The sequence below is a fragment of the Hyposmocoma kahamanoa genome, unplaced genomic scaffold (assembly GCF_003589595.1).
Source record: "Hyposmocoma kahamanoa isolate Upper Pololo Valley unplaced genomic scaffold, ASM358959v1 103, whole genome shotgun sequence".
Taxonomy (NCBI): Eukaryota; Metazoa; Arthropoda; class Insecta; order Lepidoptera; family Cosmopterigidae; genus Hyposmocoma; species Hyposmocoma kahamanoa.
In genome coordinates this window covers 1,719,132-1,736,526 of record NW_020653344.1, presented here as the reverse complement: position 1 = coordinate 1,736,526, position 17,395 = coordinate 1,719,132, and the positions used below count along the sequence as shown (strand labels likewise).

Below are 17,395 nucleotides of genomic sequence, written 5' to 3'. Positions count from 1 at the left end.
CATAATGGACGGTACAGAAATTAGCAATTCGGCTCTACTCACAGAAAATACAGAATCTTCCAATAACGTGGATACGGAACACTTCCAAATGTTTATGTACGAGTTATTTGATAAAAATGGTATAATTAACGATTTGCGAGCTTATTTACGGAAACATATTGTGGACTTGCTAAAGAGTTCCCAAAAAGGTACGTTTTTTCTTGTGTGTTTACAATTAATAACCTAACTTAGCTACTAAACAAAAGATAGTCCTACAGGTTTTGTAAGAGTAATTTACATAATTTAATACATTCCTCGTATAATAAACTCTTTCAGGAGAAGTTCCATCGTGTCAGAAACATTTCACTCAGCGGCTGGAGCTTCCATCACAAGCCATTAATATTTTACTTGTAGAATATTTTTTAAGAATGGTAAGTTGGGCGTTATGGCTGGAAAAATGAATAAACAGGTTTCTGTTAACATATTGTTCTGTTTCTGGAAATATAGTGGTATGGGACATATGTGATTGTGAGTATGATTGAGTAGTACCAGAAAATCATTGGTTTGCTTACAGGAAGAACCAGTGCCCCTTTTTAATTGTGGCCCTTTTGTGCTGCTCTAGAGGTGTATATTTCATTTTACCTCCCTGTTTTTTTACATTACACACACACTATACATATATTTAGCGTAACAAAAAAGTGAGAATATAAAATAGAACACAAACACTTTATTTAAATAAATAAGACATGAAGTGACAATTCTATTAACATATTTTAACATCAACATAGTACAGCCGAACTCAACCTTCAACCACAGAAATGGTTGAAAAATTATTAATTGTTACAGTTCAACATTGACTAAATTAAGTTTAATAAATAAGAATGCAAAATCAACCTTCAAGCACTCGGCAAACCTATATTACTAGGAAATTAAAACAAATTATATATGATAAAAAATAACAATCAAGTCTTATTTTATTTTCAAATTAGATTTATAATAATAAGGAAATGAAACTATTTTTCCGGATTTAAATCGCGTATATTTGTTTTTTCAAATAAACCGACGTTTCGGGCCCTTTACAGGTCACGGTTGACTGAAAACCTAAGAACTCAATTTATAATAATAAATTAAACAGTTGATTTTGTTAAAAACCTCTGCATTATTTTGAGATTTTTACTTGTGTTCCAAGAAATGTGTTTTAGTTGTTACTATAGTTTTTTCGGCTTATGTGTTTTTGTAATGATCAAATAAACTATTGCACTTACTGATGCTATAAAACGCTATAATAGGACCTAGCATGGTGTCTACTATTCAATATAAACAAATATACACATCATACTACTTGGTACTTGGTGTAACGGGCTGGTGTCCATAACTCGACGTCAAGGCGCCTATTTTGCGTGTGGTGGGTGCAAAGTCCTACTCGTGCCACCCAAGCTCCTCCAGGAATCTCAGCAGCCTCCTCGGTTTGCTGAAGACTTTGGGGAGCGACCTTGGCATTCCAAGGTACTTTGCCCTGTAGTTGGCCACGCCGGAGCACTGTAGCAGGATGTGCGCAGCCGTTTCCTCCCCCTCCATGCATGCTCTGCATAGAGGGCTGTCTGTGATACCTAAATTAAAAAGGTGTTTATTCTATGGACCATGACTCGTTAGGACGGCAGCTAGAGTGCGAAGCTCTTACCTTTTGAGTTTAATTAATATTCGAGATAGACTGGCATTGAGCATGGGGAGTGCTTCTCTCGCCTGTCTACAAACCGTAAGGGTGGTCCATCAATCACATCACACACACACATATTATTTAATAAGTATTTAACAATGGTTTCCAGGAATTCAGTTACACCCTCTCAGTGTTTGTATCGGAGATACCATTATCAAATATGATGTTTGACTTTGCCAAGAATCTCATGCAAAACAAGAGTGAGGATACGACCAAAGCCCTGCGGTTTAATGATAAAGATGTTTGGGCCATATTAAATTTTTTAGGTATGTAATATAAAATACTTCTTGGTCATAGTATGATGCCTTACCACATATTACTTTAATTACTGCCGAAATTGAAATGTTAAAATACCTAATTTAAATATAGCATATTTACGTCTCACACCAATTTTACTAAACATGTTAAAAAAAGATGAATTGTTGCTGGAAGTGACTGACAGTCTGACCTTTCTTAGTCAGTAGTTTACCACAGTTTATCATCTAAAAGGACCTTCTGTGAACTCTTAATAATGTTCTGCATGTTGTAACCACATGCAGAACATTATTAAGAGACACATCTTCCACATATGAATAGAATTTTTTCTGGGGAGCATGTGTTAGTTTTTCACAGTTGTGTTAAACATCCTGTTTTAAATTCAATTTTAAAACTTAAATTTGTTTGAAAAGTAAAACAAGCTCATAAAACAATTTTTAGAAATAGCGCACCTCGCCCTTTCTACAAAACATCGACGATATAACAATAAATTGCTTTTATTTTGTATCTGAATTCTTTTTCTACATCGCCCCACATTCTTTGTTGACTATTATCTTCTTAGTAAAGTGGTTAATCTGATTAACAAGATATATCCACTGCAGAGTAGCACATAAGAAAAACTGGCTACATAATATGTTTTAAGACATGTGGTTATTCGCTAAATGATGAATGATTGCTTATGTTTTATTAATATCGGAACATGAACAACAAAATCTATTCAAGTAAAAAAAGTTAAGGGAAAGGTAAGAAATATATTCATTTAAACACTTTTGGCACTCATCATACACTGTATGGTATAAGTCTGGTGTAACAGGCTGTTTTCCGCAGCTCTCTTGTGGTCATAAAGGGTGCTCTTCAACTTATATCAAATCTACATACATCACAATACAGAAGACGAGTTTCTCTAATAAATGGACATGTACTACAGTATTTAAAATATTTAGCATTTCTCTTAATTTTCTACGTATATTATACGTAGAGCCAATGTTGTGCTGCATTAGGCTTCTAGAAAACTTTAATTTTGTAACGTGATGCTCAAGTAGATTTTTTTATAATACCAAGTGACGGGACGAACAAGTCGTGCATCTGGTGGTAAGCGACACGCCTAGCCATAACGTTGCAGTGCCACTCACACACAGTAGTCATTTACATTTAGTAGTCAGTAGTCATATTATTATGTTACTATATTATTATTATTACTGCACCTGTCACCCTGAGACAAGTTGACAAATCCCGTGTGCCAGTGCCCTTACCCTTCCAAATTGCTCACATTACTGCTTGGCGGCAGAAATAGGTAAAGTGGCAGTTCTTCCCTGGAGCCTTTAATTATTGATCTATTTCATTTCCAGGTATAAAATGTGATTCAGAATACGCGTGCAGTGTCCTAGAAATGTACAAAACAGAGAAACATAAATCCCTATTGTTATGCATTATAAATTGTATGAACACATACAGGCAGGAGCAGTGTTTGGAGCCAGGTATAATTTTTTATTATACAAATATGTATAGTGGGCAGTTAAATTTATGCAAACTGTTTTTTGTGTAATGACTCTGCATTACATTACATTTAATATACATTTTCCATTCAATACGTAATGTTAACTCCAATGGTAGTGCATGTTTTTGCAATATTCAGCCTGCAGTACAAGTTTTTAGACACATACATTGGTTGTGTCTTTTTGCGGGTCCTTTCTTTATAACAAGTCAGATACATAGTAAGTAAGTACAGTAGTACCCCGCTTTGTAGACCCCGCATTGCGTGATTACGTTATAACGCGATTTTCAAAATTCGCGCTAAATTGCCCCGATTTACGCGGATGTATTGATTTCATTGATTCAGCCAATTTGAACCCGAAGCTTCTAGGTTACTAAAAGTGCATTGTGAGAGGTAGTTCTTTCTTGACAGGACCTTTAATTTGTAATCATATTGGTACTGTTATCCAGTGAATTGTAAAGATAATTTTTACGGACAATGTCGTCACTAACTAAGAAAGAAGAGCGTAAGCGCTTTAAGTTTGGAGATGAAGATAAAAATGTTAGAAAAGTTGGTTCGTTCGAAAGGCACGTTCGTTACAACATTTAGCGTTTTATTCGATCATACCCTGTTCCATCCCTGGTAGCACTCGTTAGGTCAAATTAGAGAACCTAGGGCGATCAAAAAAGCTATACTCCAGGCGGGCCACTCAAAAAAAACAACCCCGTTTTACGCGAATTTCGCTTAACGCGATTTTGTCCGGAACGCATCCTTGTGTAAAGCGGGGTATTACTGTACTGTGTAAAATATTGTCCAGCGGACCTATTTAGATAGATGGGTGCTGCATTAGCAAATAAAAGTCTCCCGATGATGTAGCTGTGGACCAAATAAAAGTTGTTTATTTTTGAGTAGGACAGGACTGGCTGGGGTTGACATTCCAGGGTAGTTAATACTTTGTTTGGCGCAACCAATCGCTATCCATTGCAAAAAAATTACATTCAGTATGAACTACCCATGAGGTGTTATGGTTCTAGTTTGTATGACAAGCAATTTTAAGTTATTGTCTTGTATAGATAGGCATTTTTAGTATGATTTTTTTTTGTATGTATGTTACGCGATAACTCCGGCTTTGTGAACTGATTTTGATGATTCTTTTTTGTTAGAAAGAGGGTACCTCAGAAGTAGTCTCTTTTAAATTTGAAGAAATATGCCACCTCTAAGGGTGGCAAACTAGGGGATGAATTACTTTCGAGGTCGATTTTTGTTAGTACTCTGTACTGAGGTTATTCTTAATTGGATTCTTTATAAAATTATGTGGTTCACATTGTCTTTCGCCTTCTACTTAAATAAATATTAAACAACATCACATACGTAGCTCTGATCCCAAAGTAAGTAGCTAAAGCATTTCCAATCGAAAACAACGACGGCACCACAAACACTCAGACCCGAGACAATAAAGATTAGTTTTCTACGCTGAGCCGGCCGAGGATTGAACCCGGGACCTCAGAGATGGTGATACCATGAAAACCGGTATGCAAACCACTCAACTACGGAGGCCGTCTAGTTGTTATGCTTATTTTTATCGTTTGTACTCTCGTCCATGTGTAAGTATTTTTAATAAGCATAACGTTTGTTACCCATTTCTAGAATGTATGTCGGACGGGAGCGCGACGGTAATATTGTCAGAAAAAAGCTGCAATTCTATCGAAGGTGACCCCTCGAAGAAACGACAAGTGGAGAAATGCCACCATTATTTAATGTGCAAAGTCTGCCGGGGCAAAATTTTGAGAATGAAAGACAAGTATGGAAATAAAAGCAAGATTTATGCTAAAGTAAGCTCAATAACATTAACATTAACGTTAACATTAACATTAACGGTCGTATTCTAGAACTCTATTCAATGCTCAAGTCAGGATTTGAGTATGGTTTAAACTTTAAAGCACTCGAAATCATACTCAAGTCCCTGCCATTAGGGTCGTATTTCCAGTGTTTGTGTTGCCAGTGCAATACTGACTTGAGCATTGAATAGAGTTCTAGAATACGACCCTAAGATATATGTTCATCAAAGCCCCAAAAGAATGCCGTCTTTTAACAATCAATAGCATTTTGTTCTTTCAAAGAAGCAGAGAGAGAAGTTTGAATACATTTCTACTCCTCATTGGTATATGAGGCATAGAATGAACACGACACGTCACTGATACATACATACATTAGGCTCAATTTACATTAGCGGGAACAGAATGCGCCATGAACTTGTAGATTACGATGAACGAAATACCGTTATTCTTAGACCCTCTCCTTGTTGCGGCATTTTAAAGAAGGAATTTCTTCCATTTACAACACGTGTACTAAAGTGAAAAAAAGTTGCGATACTATTGTAGATTACAGTTATCAGCCCTATGTACTGTTTTCTCATAATTTTCTATTCCAGAGACAAGCGAGTATCACATCTAAGAATGGTGAAAGAATAATGAAGAACATGAAATTAATGGAGAGAGAAGTGTTGAACGAGGTTTCATTGTCTTATTTTAACAATGTGCTCATTTCACATCATCATGATGTGAAATGTTGTATTGTTTCATTGTTTTTAGTCAAGATCTAAGATGTCGTATGACACGTTTAAAAAAGACGTGTATTTTTATAACAAATTACAAAACTTTTTTAAAAACAAACTGCAAATAAACATAGAAAAAATGTTTTTTAAATGAATCATTTATGACTTGGTTGTAATACATTCTGAGTATAGGCTCTTTTTTTGCAATTACGGGAGTAACAAGCGGCGCTGAGTGCTCGCCGCCCGACCAGCACAAGATAGATGGCGAGAAGGATTAGATATTTTATTTTATTGTACACTATCTAACTGTCAAAAGTCAATTCCGTTTTGTGTCCACAAAAAGTAATGTACAAAATTCGTAGTTGCTGCCTACCCCAGTGGGAAACGAGCGTGTTGGAATATATGGACCACGTATGGACACATTTCACTTAATTCGTAGTGCTTATATCGACATAAAAACAGTATCGACCGACAAATTCGGTATACATGGTGATCTTGACCTTATATCGATATAAAAACACTATCGACCGACAAATTTCGATATTCATGGTCACCTTGATCATATGTCGACATAAAAACAGTATAGGCTGAAAAATTTCGATATACATGGTAATCTTGACCATATATCGACATAAAAGCAGTATCGACTAACAAATTTCGATATACATGGTGACCTTGATCATACATCGACATAAAAACAGTATCGACTCACAAACTTTTAGTTATGTGGTGACCTGTCATCGTACCAAATGTGTGGTCTCAAATGAACGATTGTGTAAGAGAAATTTAATTGTTTTTTTCGCCAATTTAAGAGCGTGGTATCGCCTTTTTTCTTGTGACCCTGTAATGCAAGTAAGCCCGTTATCCCTAATTTCTCGTTACGAATTATTACGCTAAGTATCGGTGTTACGGCAGTCGCTACTGAATCGGAAGTAGTTTTGTGTAGAGTATCAAGGCAAAAAACAGTGTTATGATTATGACACTAGTATTATCTTATTGCATATTAAATGAACTATAACTGTTACGTCTGCAGACCTTCAACCTCGTCAGTAACGTGCACGAAGCAGAGGTAGACCAAGTGCGGAATGAGGAGGAGCAAAAAGTCAAACGGTCGTTGGCAAACCAAGCCTTGCAGCTGCATAAACGGAAGATGCAGGTGGGAGCTTGTTTCGTATTGGGGGTCCAAAACGGACTAGTTCTAGTTTTACAATTCACGTTGTTTAATTTAAAAAAAAAAACAAAACAATAATAGTTACTGAAACGCGTCTATACTTCGCTCCGCCTTCGTAGACAAGAATGACCCATCGATCAAAGGATCCTCCCGTACATGAGCATTGTGTTAAATTTTCAGCGATGACCTACTACGTTAATTTAATTTTAATATTCTCTCTCTCTCATACATATAGTTAAACAGACACGCACGCACGCAACACCCACGCACGCAACACCCACGCATACACGCACACACCCACACACGCACGCATCACGCTAGCACGCATCACATATCTGTCATTAGTACTTTCACCCCACTTCAAAAAGTCAAGTTCTGAAGCTAGACAGCGTTGATGATATTTTTCAACTCTATTGAACAGTTAGAAGAATCATTCAACAAGCGCGCTGCCCGTCTAGAGAGTAATATGGCTGCGAAGAAGCGGTTTTTGTGGGGGCTGGCGAGTACGCTTCGAGATCAGCATAAGCGGTTGGCTCGAGCCATGCTCGCTGTTACCAATGAGACAAAACACATTGCTGACAAGGTTTGTCCATTCCCATTATTTGTTTTTTTTTTTTATGTAATTTTGAAGCTATGTTAATGATAACTGGATTCCTACTTAGCATCCGTCGAGTATATGTATAACCAAAAATAGAGACGAAATAAGGGCCATCCATCAACCATCAGGCAAATAGGCCTTATATCGCTTTTAAATATCAACTCTCGTATGCGCTGAAATCACAAATTAGAAAGCTGAAATAGTACAGCGCCAACAAGTGACCTGTGCGTACATTCAAGATCACGTAAACGTCACTATGTACTTTGGACCGTTCTTATCATAAGCGGCATAGAGTTGGATTTAAATCGTAAGTGTCAAGCTTGACGTGCTCTTTACCCTGTGCGTCACCGTATATTCCAAAAATATTCTGTATTTATTGTAATAAAGATAATATCTCGAACTATGGGGAGCTGTTCCATTCGGTTGTGTGGGAAAAACAGCAAACCATTTAATTACAAAACAAACGGAATCACATTTCATCGGCAATTAAATAAAAAAATTGTCTTAATTAAGTCTTGTCTTAAGTATTTTTTCCATTTTCGTCCATCATAGCAAAGTTCAAGTTAAACTGGTCAATTTGAAGTGAAACAATTGACGCCACCCGTCAAAATTTGAAGTGAAACAATTGACGCCACCCGTCAATTGTTTCGAATTCGGGCTGAAGCGCAGTTGTTACCATAATGATTTGGAAGAATAGTTTTCAAACAAATTAAATGATATTTCGTCTCAATTTCTGATTATATTCTCGTTGTTTATTTATTTATTTATTTATTTATTTATTGGTTCAGCAACAGCTTAACACACTTAACATTTTTAAATCTACATTTTATATTTATGTAAGACTAGTCTGTAAGCCAATTACAGCCGAACACATCATTCACATAATCATATTAAAACATCATTTAAAAAGAAAGAAAAACATTACCACAATTTAAAAAAATAAAATGAACTATTAATAAATTATTCTATTAAAAATATACATGTAATAATTATTTATATGCAATTTAAAAAATATATTCTTTAAGATTTTATAGATAACAATTTGTAATTTTAGAGCACTGAAATTTAATTGTCAATATCTGATGAGTAGGCCGCTACTACTTTGTCTTTATGACGGGATAAACTGTCAAAATATATATCCAGGTTTGCGCGACTATTCAGGATATTGTAGTTGGAAAGCATTCTGGACACTGGGGAATGGCTCATTAAATTTGTCCTGGAAAAGGGCACATGAAAAGGATTGCTAAGTTGCCTTCTTGAGTTGGGACGCGGAACAGTACGTGCGATTCTCGATAATACTTCCGGACAATCCATACACCCCCGCAGCAACTTGTAGAGGAAAACCTGGTCATTTATGCCTCTTCGATTCAACAGTGAATCAAGATTGAAGTGTTTCAATCGTTGCTGGTATTCATTTTTGTGACTAAAGCTAGGGGCCCTAAAAGCTAGATACCGTGTAAATACTTTTTGTACGCGTTCGATGTAATCAATGTGCACCTGGTAAGTGGGGTTCCATACGACGCTTGCAAACTCAATGCCACTACGAACAAGGGAGTTGTATAAGGAGATTAATGTCTTGATATTTTTGAAGCACTTTGAATTTTTTTTTATGAAACCCAACATTTTAAAGGCCTGCGCTGTAATGTGTTCATAATGAGCCACATAACTCAGCTTTTTGTCCAGAGTGACGCCTAAATCCCGCACCTGGTTTACCTCTGCTACCACTTGACCATCAATATAGTAAGAAGATCTAACAAAATTTTTATTTTTGGTGAATTTTATGTGATTACATTTACTGACATTTAGTTGCATATAGTTTTTGTCGCACCAAAGTTTCACACGATTAAGATCATCCTGCAACATTTGTACATCTTCCGTGGAGCGAATGGGTTTAATTAATTTCATATCGTCAGCAAATAGATAATTGTCACTGTGGTGTATGTGGTCAGTGATGTCGTTTATAAAAATAAGAAATAGGATCGGGCCGAGATGCGAGCCCTGTGGAACTCCAGATGTTGCCACATATGGTTTTGAAGAAAAACCGTTCGTGACAACAGTCTGTAGACGATTCTCCAAGTATGACCCCAACCATGAGTGCAATGAACCGCCTATTCCGAAAATTGCTAATTTTCGTAATAGTAACTTGTGGTTTACCTTATCAAATGCGCTACTAAAATCCGTATATATGGCATCTACTTGAATTCTCTTGTCCATTTTTTCAGCAACGGTTTGTACAAAGGAAACTAAATTTGTTGACACTGACTTGTGACGCTGGAACCCACGTTCGGACGTTGTTAGTAGCTATCAACTTGGTGGTAGGCTGTATAAGTTGCAAAAATACTTTGCGTATGATGTGTACGGCTAATACAGGAGCTGGATCCAAAGCGTATTTTAAAAACAGTAGAGATCCACTCACCTGATGGTACTATCCGCGCGACACTTATGATGACTATGGATTACAATGCGACACACAAAATTTATTTTAAAATTGCGGTGGTGAATTATGTATTGGACAAGAAGAGGAATTGTTTTTTTTACGCGGCCAATCGAAGAGCAGGTCTCTACTGTATATTTCAAAAAGGTTTTAAGTGCGTATCCATTTTAAATTGGTATACAAAATTGAGTCTTCAATTCAAATGTTTTTTTCCTATGAAACAGGCTTCGAATTGGCGAATATAGTTTTTATGATGCCGTGTGTGACGGGACGAACAAGTCGTGAGCCTGATGTTAAGCTACACGCCACTCAGAGCTTTAAATTACAAAGATCTGAAGGACATTTCCATTGCGCCCTTCATCCTGAGACATAAGTTGACAAGTCCCATGTGTCTCTGGTTACAGGTGGGTTCGTTCCCCGTAAAATCAACTAGGAAGACATGTGTAATATCTAAATTTTCTTCTGATGTCAAATAAAATTATTAATTGACGTTGAAATGAAATTTAATATTTTATAACTTAATTCGATTGGAAATTTTCATTTTCGTATGCTACAGAGGCAGAGGTGCATCACAGCTGTGTTAAATAAGTCTGTACACCCCATCATGTTATGCTATGACCTATGATGACGAATAAATACAATGATTGATTGATCTAAAGGCTGTCAATCTCTCAAAGCAATAAAGCCGCCTGTTGTACATTAGCTTACTCTGTGATACTTATGTTACTGTTCTGTGTCGCCATTGTAATTTTTAATGTGCAATAATAATCTATTGTGTAATAAGGACGATCAATAAGAAATTACTAACGGGGGTCTGTTAGAAGCCCGACGCCGAAGGCTGAGGGCTTTAATAACTTGAATTTTGTATTTTTCACCTCCGTGATCATACAATGTTTTTCATCACATTTGCCAAGACACAACCACAAACTTTATTTCTTGTATGAATTAATATAGTTCTCAACACAACAATATTATGGATTTTGCAAGTGGCGGGTTTTTGTTTATTTTTATCTATAGATGGCCAGCTAGTTATTCTTTCATAGATAATGCAATTCGTACTAAAATGTTATAGAAATCAAAGCCGCATGTAGCCATGATGGACTGTAAAAAATATGCTAAATTTTATACAGAAAATAATTAAAATCAATTATAAGAAATTCTTAATAATAAATATTCAAGTAGTACGTGGCTGAAATGCAATTAAATTTCTGTTTAGCTGACATTTAAAAGCGAATGTTTTAATTTTTAATTAATTTTTTTTTATATGTTATACTAAAAATTTACTATAAAACTCCGTACCGACCATGGCTGTAATGGGAAGAAAAAAGGCCCGAAGGTTTTATTTTATTTTGCAATTTATTATTTGCTTGAAAAGAATATTTCATTCATTCACTCTTTTGTGAACTTAAGTAGCAACAGAGCTCCCTGTGAAAGAGTTCGTCCAGGGAAGTACTGCCACCATGCCTTTTTCTACCGCCAAGCAGTAATGTGAGCATTCAGTAATACTCATATTGCTGCTGCTGCTGCTGCGTTCCAGTTTTGGAAGGGTAAGCGCGTTTGCGCGCTACATCCGATTCATATTGGTTCCGAATCCGAGACTATACACATCTAGAAAATTCGGACGCACTTCGGATGTGGCTTGTGCCGATTTTTTCACATTCAAATCGGACTTAGTCGCTTTGAATCCGAGAAAATAATAATATCGCATATACACCTAGAGATAAAATGATACCTGTAATATTTTAGACCGTAATTTCTCAAGTAGTGCACAAACACTGTAAGGCTCAACTTACACCGGCGCAGAGTCGAAGCGTCGCGTCGCGTCGCGTCGCGTCGCGTCCTGTTTTTCAACTACAACGCCTGGCGACGCGAGTCGACATTTCACACGTCGCATTAGTGCGCCCGGATCACTGTGTGGTCAGCGTCTGACGCCTCTCTGTGCCCAAGTAAAGCGCCAACGCGCTAAGCACGTTTATGTTTCCATAATTGCATAACTCAAATTTGTACCTTAAAATGAGAAAATAGAGATGAATATTCTATAGGCGAAAAACATGACGCGTCGCGACGCTTCGACTCTGCGCCAGTGTGAGTTGAGCCTAAGGGTGCTGGTGAAACTACAGGCACATGGGACTTGTCAACTTATAGGCGCACGACTTACTCGTTCCGTCACTCGATATTATAAAAAAAATACTAGTGCGGTTAATGACATAAGTACTTAACGACTTCGCAACACTAATGCCATTTTTTTTTATAGGAACATATTTTGAAACGCCAAATAGGAGAAGCAGAAGAGATTCTCCACAAACGCGACGACGACTTACATCTCAAAATATCGCGCGAAATGCTCGAACTTGAAGCTCACGTCGACAACCTGAAAAGAGAACGAAGCCATTTGCACAAGGAACGAATTGAGCTCGAAGAGATGAAGAAACTATACGCGGACAATACTGTTATAAAAATCCACAATTTGGAGGAAAAAATTCACGACAACACCAAAAAAATCCACGATTACAATGAAAAAAATATTGGCAATAATGAAAAAATCTGTAATGAAGACCTTAAGGATTTGAAATCAAGATACGATGTGTTGAACAATGAGATTTCTAAACTAAAGAGGTACATACAAGCGTATAAACCTATAAAGTCTATGATAGAAAGGAGTACTGCGACCGACCAAAGTGATACTTCATCGAAGAGCATTTTGAATAATGAACAAGAGGAACGTCACTTGAGGGAGGACGTAAAACCTCCTAACCAGGTCGTCAATGATTTTAAGAAACAGAAAAATGTTAATTTCGATCAGGTAAGGTTTTAAGGTTTGCATTGCTCTGGTATTCATAGTATAGGAAATTTCCTGCTAGGAAATCACCAAAAGTTTGAGACCAGGTAATTGGTGTAGTTGCCTGTCACATTTTAATTATTACTTATTTAGGATTTGTCACCCAACCTCAACTTTGATCGCTACATCGAGTGCTTGGCAATTTGGCATGGCAAAAAAATTGTTGCCTAAATGTTCATCCTTTTCAGGGTCAGATACTTCACAAAAAAAGAAATAAAACAAAAATAACTTTATTGCAAAATAAAGAGAAATAGGTACAGAGATGTGCCTAGCTCTCAAACTAGGATCTCCAGTACTATGGGTAGCTGATAAGTCACAAAAGAACAACATTTACATTGTTTCGAAATCGAATCGAAGCTAATTTTTGTAATCATAGCATAATGAACTTTATGTCAATTGGTGTAACGTACAAACTATATACGAAACAAACAACAACTCGCTCTTCTTCCGCGAAATTTTCAGGAATACAAATACATGCATCTAGCGTATCGTATATACAGGACGGCAGGGATAGTGACGACCAAAAAAAAAATAATTGAAGTGCCTCACATTGAGGGTTATCCGAATCACCCCCATGTATGTTTCGCGATTTATCGTAGTTTTCGAGTTATGATTTTTAATGGATTTTTTGAAATTGTTAACCGGATCGGCTCAACATTTTTTTTTTCTTTTTGTACTACAATTTTTTGGGTTTTTTTTTTGTAACTGAATCTTTATAGGCTCCGTAACATCAATGGAAGCTACGAAAGTTTTGACTCAACGTGGAAAATTAGCATTCGAGCGAGTCGGATGTAAATTTTCAACCTTAAAATAAAAATCTAAACCCGAAATTCCGTAGTTCCTGGGTAACTTTAAAAACTGCGCTAGACTCTAAACTTTCATATGATTACAAAAAAGTAGTCCTTAATAGGCCTTTATCCGCAGAAAACAGCGTTCAAAGGTACTGAGGTCGATAATTCTTACGACAGTAATTTGATTCAAAAAGTAAATTATTGCCTATTTTATCATTCCTAAGGCTAATTATGGTAGAAAGTGTATAAACTAAAAATTATATGTGATGTATATATGTATACAAGTTACTTGACTGGGAGCGGTCGAGTTGTATAATGCATAATAATTTTAATTGTTACGTAAACACTATAAACGCACACACTAGGTATATTTATTTTTTTTGCTATATTTATGTACTTTTACGATCTTTAATATAACATACAGCAGTAACACAATGTACAAAGAACACATACACACATACACACATCAAAAGTGTCTAGGGATCAAGTGAATATTTTTGAAATAAAAATTATTTAAGCAATATTTAGCAAATCCAGTCTTCCAGGACGACTTCTTACTTTAATGCTTATGTTTTATTTAACCGCTTACCCCTATATTTAATTAAAATAAACTAAAATTGATGTTTTTGCAAATTGTGGGAAAAAACTCAAATTAACGGCGTCAATTAAATGACAAAAAAATGGCGAAAATGATGATTTTGCTCATTTTTATTGTAAAGATAAGAAAATTAATAATCTGTATTTCCACCATTAACACGAATCACACAATTACAGCGATTTGGCATGCTTAAGATGAGTTCATCAAAATCACTTTGAGGAATGGCCGCCCATGTGTTTTGTAACAAGTCGAAATATTGTTGTAGAGTATGTACGGTATGCATACTCGGCACAGCTCTTCTTTGAAGCATATCCCATGCGTGCTCAGTTGGATTGAGGTCTGGCGATTGAGCAGGCCACGGCAGAACGTTGATACGAGCTTCGGCAAGAATGGGTGTTACGACTCTAGCCGTGTGTGGACGTGCGTTGTCATGCATTAGTTGAAATGAATCACCCAACTAGCCTCGCAAAGGGATGATAACATCTGAAACAATCCTCTCTGCGTAAACTTGAGCATTGAGGTTACCCCTGATCCAAATGAGATCGGTTCTTCCGCCGATCCAAATACCGGCCCATATCATTATTGTTCCCCCACCATATGGATGAACTTCCTGACAATATCTCAAACGTTCATGACGTCCAGATATTCTCCAAACTCGAGTACGTCTTGTATCCGGTCTCATACCGAAGCGGGATTCATCCGAAAAGCACACATAGCGCCAGTATTCTTCCTCCCAGTTTCTGTGTTCGCGAGACCATCGTAAACGGGTCCTGCGATTGCAGGGTGCAATAGGTGGAACTCTGAGCGGCCTTCGGGATCGCAGACCCACTTCACGTAAACGATTTCGGATTGTTTGATCGCTTATTAGCAAGCCTGAGGAGCTGTGGAGCCTCGTAACCAACATCATGGCGGTCATGGTACGATTCCGTCGAGCAGTATTTTGGATATACCGGTCCTGTCTGCGAGTCGTGATGCGAGATCGTCCTCCATGTCGCTCGGCCACGCTGCCCGTCATGCGATAGCGCGTCCAGAGGCGACTTATGACGCTCTGTGTAGTGTTAAGAGTGAAAGCCACAGCACGTTGCCTGGAACCAGCTTCCAACATTCCGACGGCTCGCATCATCACTTCTCGGGTTAAATGATGTCGTCTCTCCATAATAATGTAAATTGTTTCGGTTCCGATGCAGATATTGTAATGATTTTGTCAAAACGCTATAACTCATTTTTATACAAAACCGATTTATGTAAGAAAATCGATTGTCAATGTACAATCGATTTTCTTCTTATTATCGAATTTTAAACAATATTCCTTATTTAAATGTTAAAACTCAATAAAAAGTATCAATAGCGATACGAAAAAGTTAATATAATTAACCCTAATTGCAGCAATACTCTTAAACGTACTTGATCTCTAGACACTTTTGATGTGTGTATTTAAATAGTTTATTTTAAGTCCTTTCGCGACACACACGTCTGTCACTCATCTCGGCTCAGGGCTCATTGAAAACCAGCGCTGCATTTAATTATGACTGTGGCTTACGCTGAAGTCCTTTTACGTACGTCTCAAGCACACAAATGACAGTACAAAATTTGTAGTCATTATAATTTCTTTTTTGTCAGATTTGTTTTACTTAATGTTTTTTTTTGCTGTATTTTTCTTTTTTGTTTATTAATTAATTTTATTTCTTTAATTTTGTTTTCCTTGTTTGTGTTATAATTTTTTTTGTATCTGTGTTATGGCGTTGCAATAAATGTCTATTCTATTTTATTCTATTCTATTCTATTCTATTCTATTCAATGCTTAACTAAGTCGGCTACTCCGATATTCATGTTTGGTAGTGATTTCGTATCTGAAAATCGATACATCCCATGAACACTACGCCAACTTAATTCTTGGATTCTTAATTTTTATTTTGTTTTTCATTTATTTATTTTTTACAAAATTTATTTTTAGTTTTTTTCGAATTTGTTGTTTGTTTATTTTTTATTTTTTTACAAAATTCGAGGAGTATAATATTAGTACATAAATATGGCTGTTTACAAAAATAACAGAAAAGGACCTAAAAATAAAGTTGGTGTAGTGTTCATTGGAGGTATCGAAATGTAAATGAGCCTATTAATTATCATCAACAGCTACGTATAAAAATCGGCGAGGATCATCGCGCCCGGTCGCCGTCTCTGAGCGAGGCAGGTGACTTCGCCGCAAGCCCTGGCCGTAGTGCAGATCCCATTCAAAAGAGTCCACATCACAGCCCGGACCGCAGTTCGGTCCACAAACCAGCCCATAGTCCGGGCCACAGTCCGGCACACAGTCCGGGCCATAGTTCCACCCGCGGCTCGAGTCGCAGTCGATCCCCCAGCCCACTAACTGTTGTCAAGTCGACGAGGGACTGTGTCCGCCGCAAGCAGAGACTTCGACAAGTGAGTAAAATTATTAATTGTATACTTTTCCTAATAAAGTGCGATCTCCATACAATATTTTTTTTATAATAACGCACACGTTCAACATATCCCCGCACTAGGGAAACCCTGTGTCGCGGGTGCCATGGACACACACATAGACAACCATAAATTACACCCAAACTCACGAGAGAAATAAATGTAGGTCATACAAATATTTCTCCCGACCCGAGAATGGAACCTGGACCTCTGCGTGGCAGTCCGGCATGGTAACCGTTCGGCCTCAGGGACAATTATATATATGTATATATATATACATAATAACAATTAAGAAACTACAAAAACACTATTATTCATTATGTTACACTAACATGTTTCAGTGCTATCTAACACAAATCGGACCTGACGCTTGACGCATTTCCTCGCTGTATGGCAATGGACAATCTTTTCGCCGAGAACAATCCGATACGGAAGTCATCTTGACTCACTCTTAGTCGTCGCCCGATTTCCGCTACAAACCTTTTCGCACCCGCTACCCCAACAACCCGCAATCAGAACAGCAAGCGAAAAATGTAGCTACTTTCC

At 37.1% G+C, this 17,395-nt stretch overlaps 1 protein-coding gene across 1 annotated transcript in view; it reads left to right on the top strand.

Moving 5' to 3' along the window:
* The first annotated feature begins 4 nt into the window (after positions 1-4).
* Positions 5-17,395, top strand: part of LOC113238006 — a 31,520-nt gene continuing 14,129 nt past the window's right edge. The window contains exons 1-10 of the mRNA XM_026474726.1: positions 5-188; positions 316-410; positions 1,806-1,962; positions 3,301-3,429; positions 5,073-5,257; positions 5,857-5,937; positions 7,013-7,135; positions 7,572-7,733; positions 12,437-12,985; positions 16,544-16,831. Coding sequence (XP_026330511.1) covers positions 5-188; positions 316-410; positions 1,806-1,962; positions 3,301-3,429; positions 5,073-5,257; positions 5,857-5,937; positions 7,013-7,135; positions 7,572-7,733; positions 12,437-12,985; positions 16,544-16,831 — 1,953 coding nt within the window. The remainder of the gene's footprint in view (positions 189-315; positions 411-1,805; positions 1,963-3,300; positions 3,430-5,072; positions 5,258-5,856; positions 5,938-7,012; positions 7,136-7,571; positions 7,734-12,436; positions 12,986-16,543; positions 16,832-17,395) is intronic.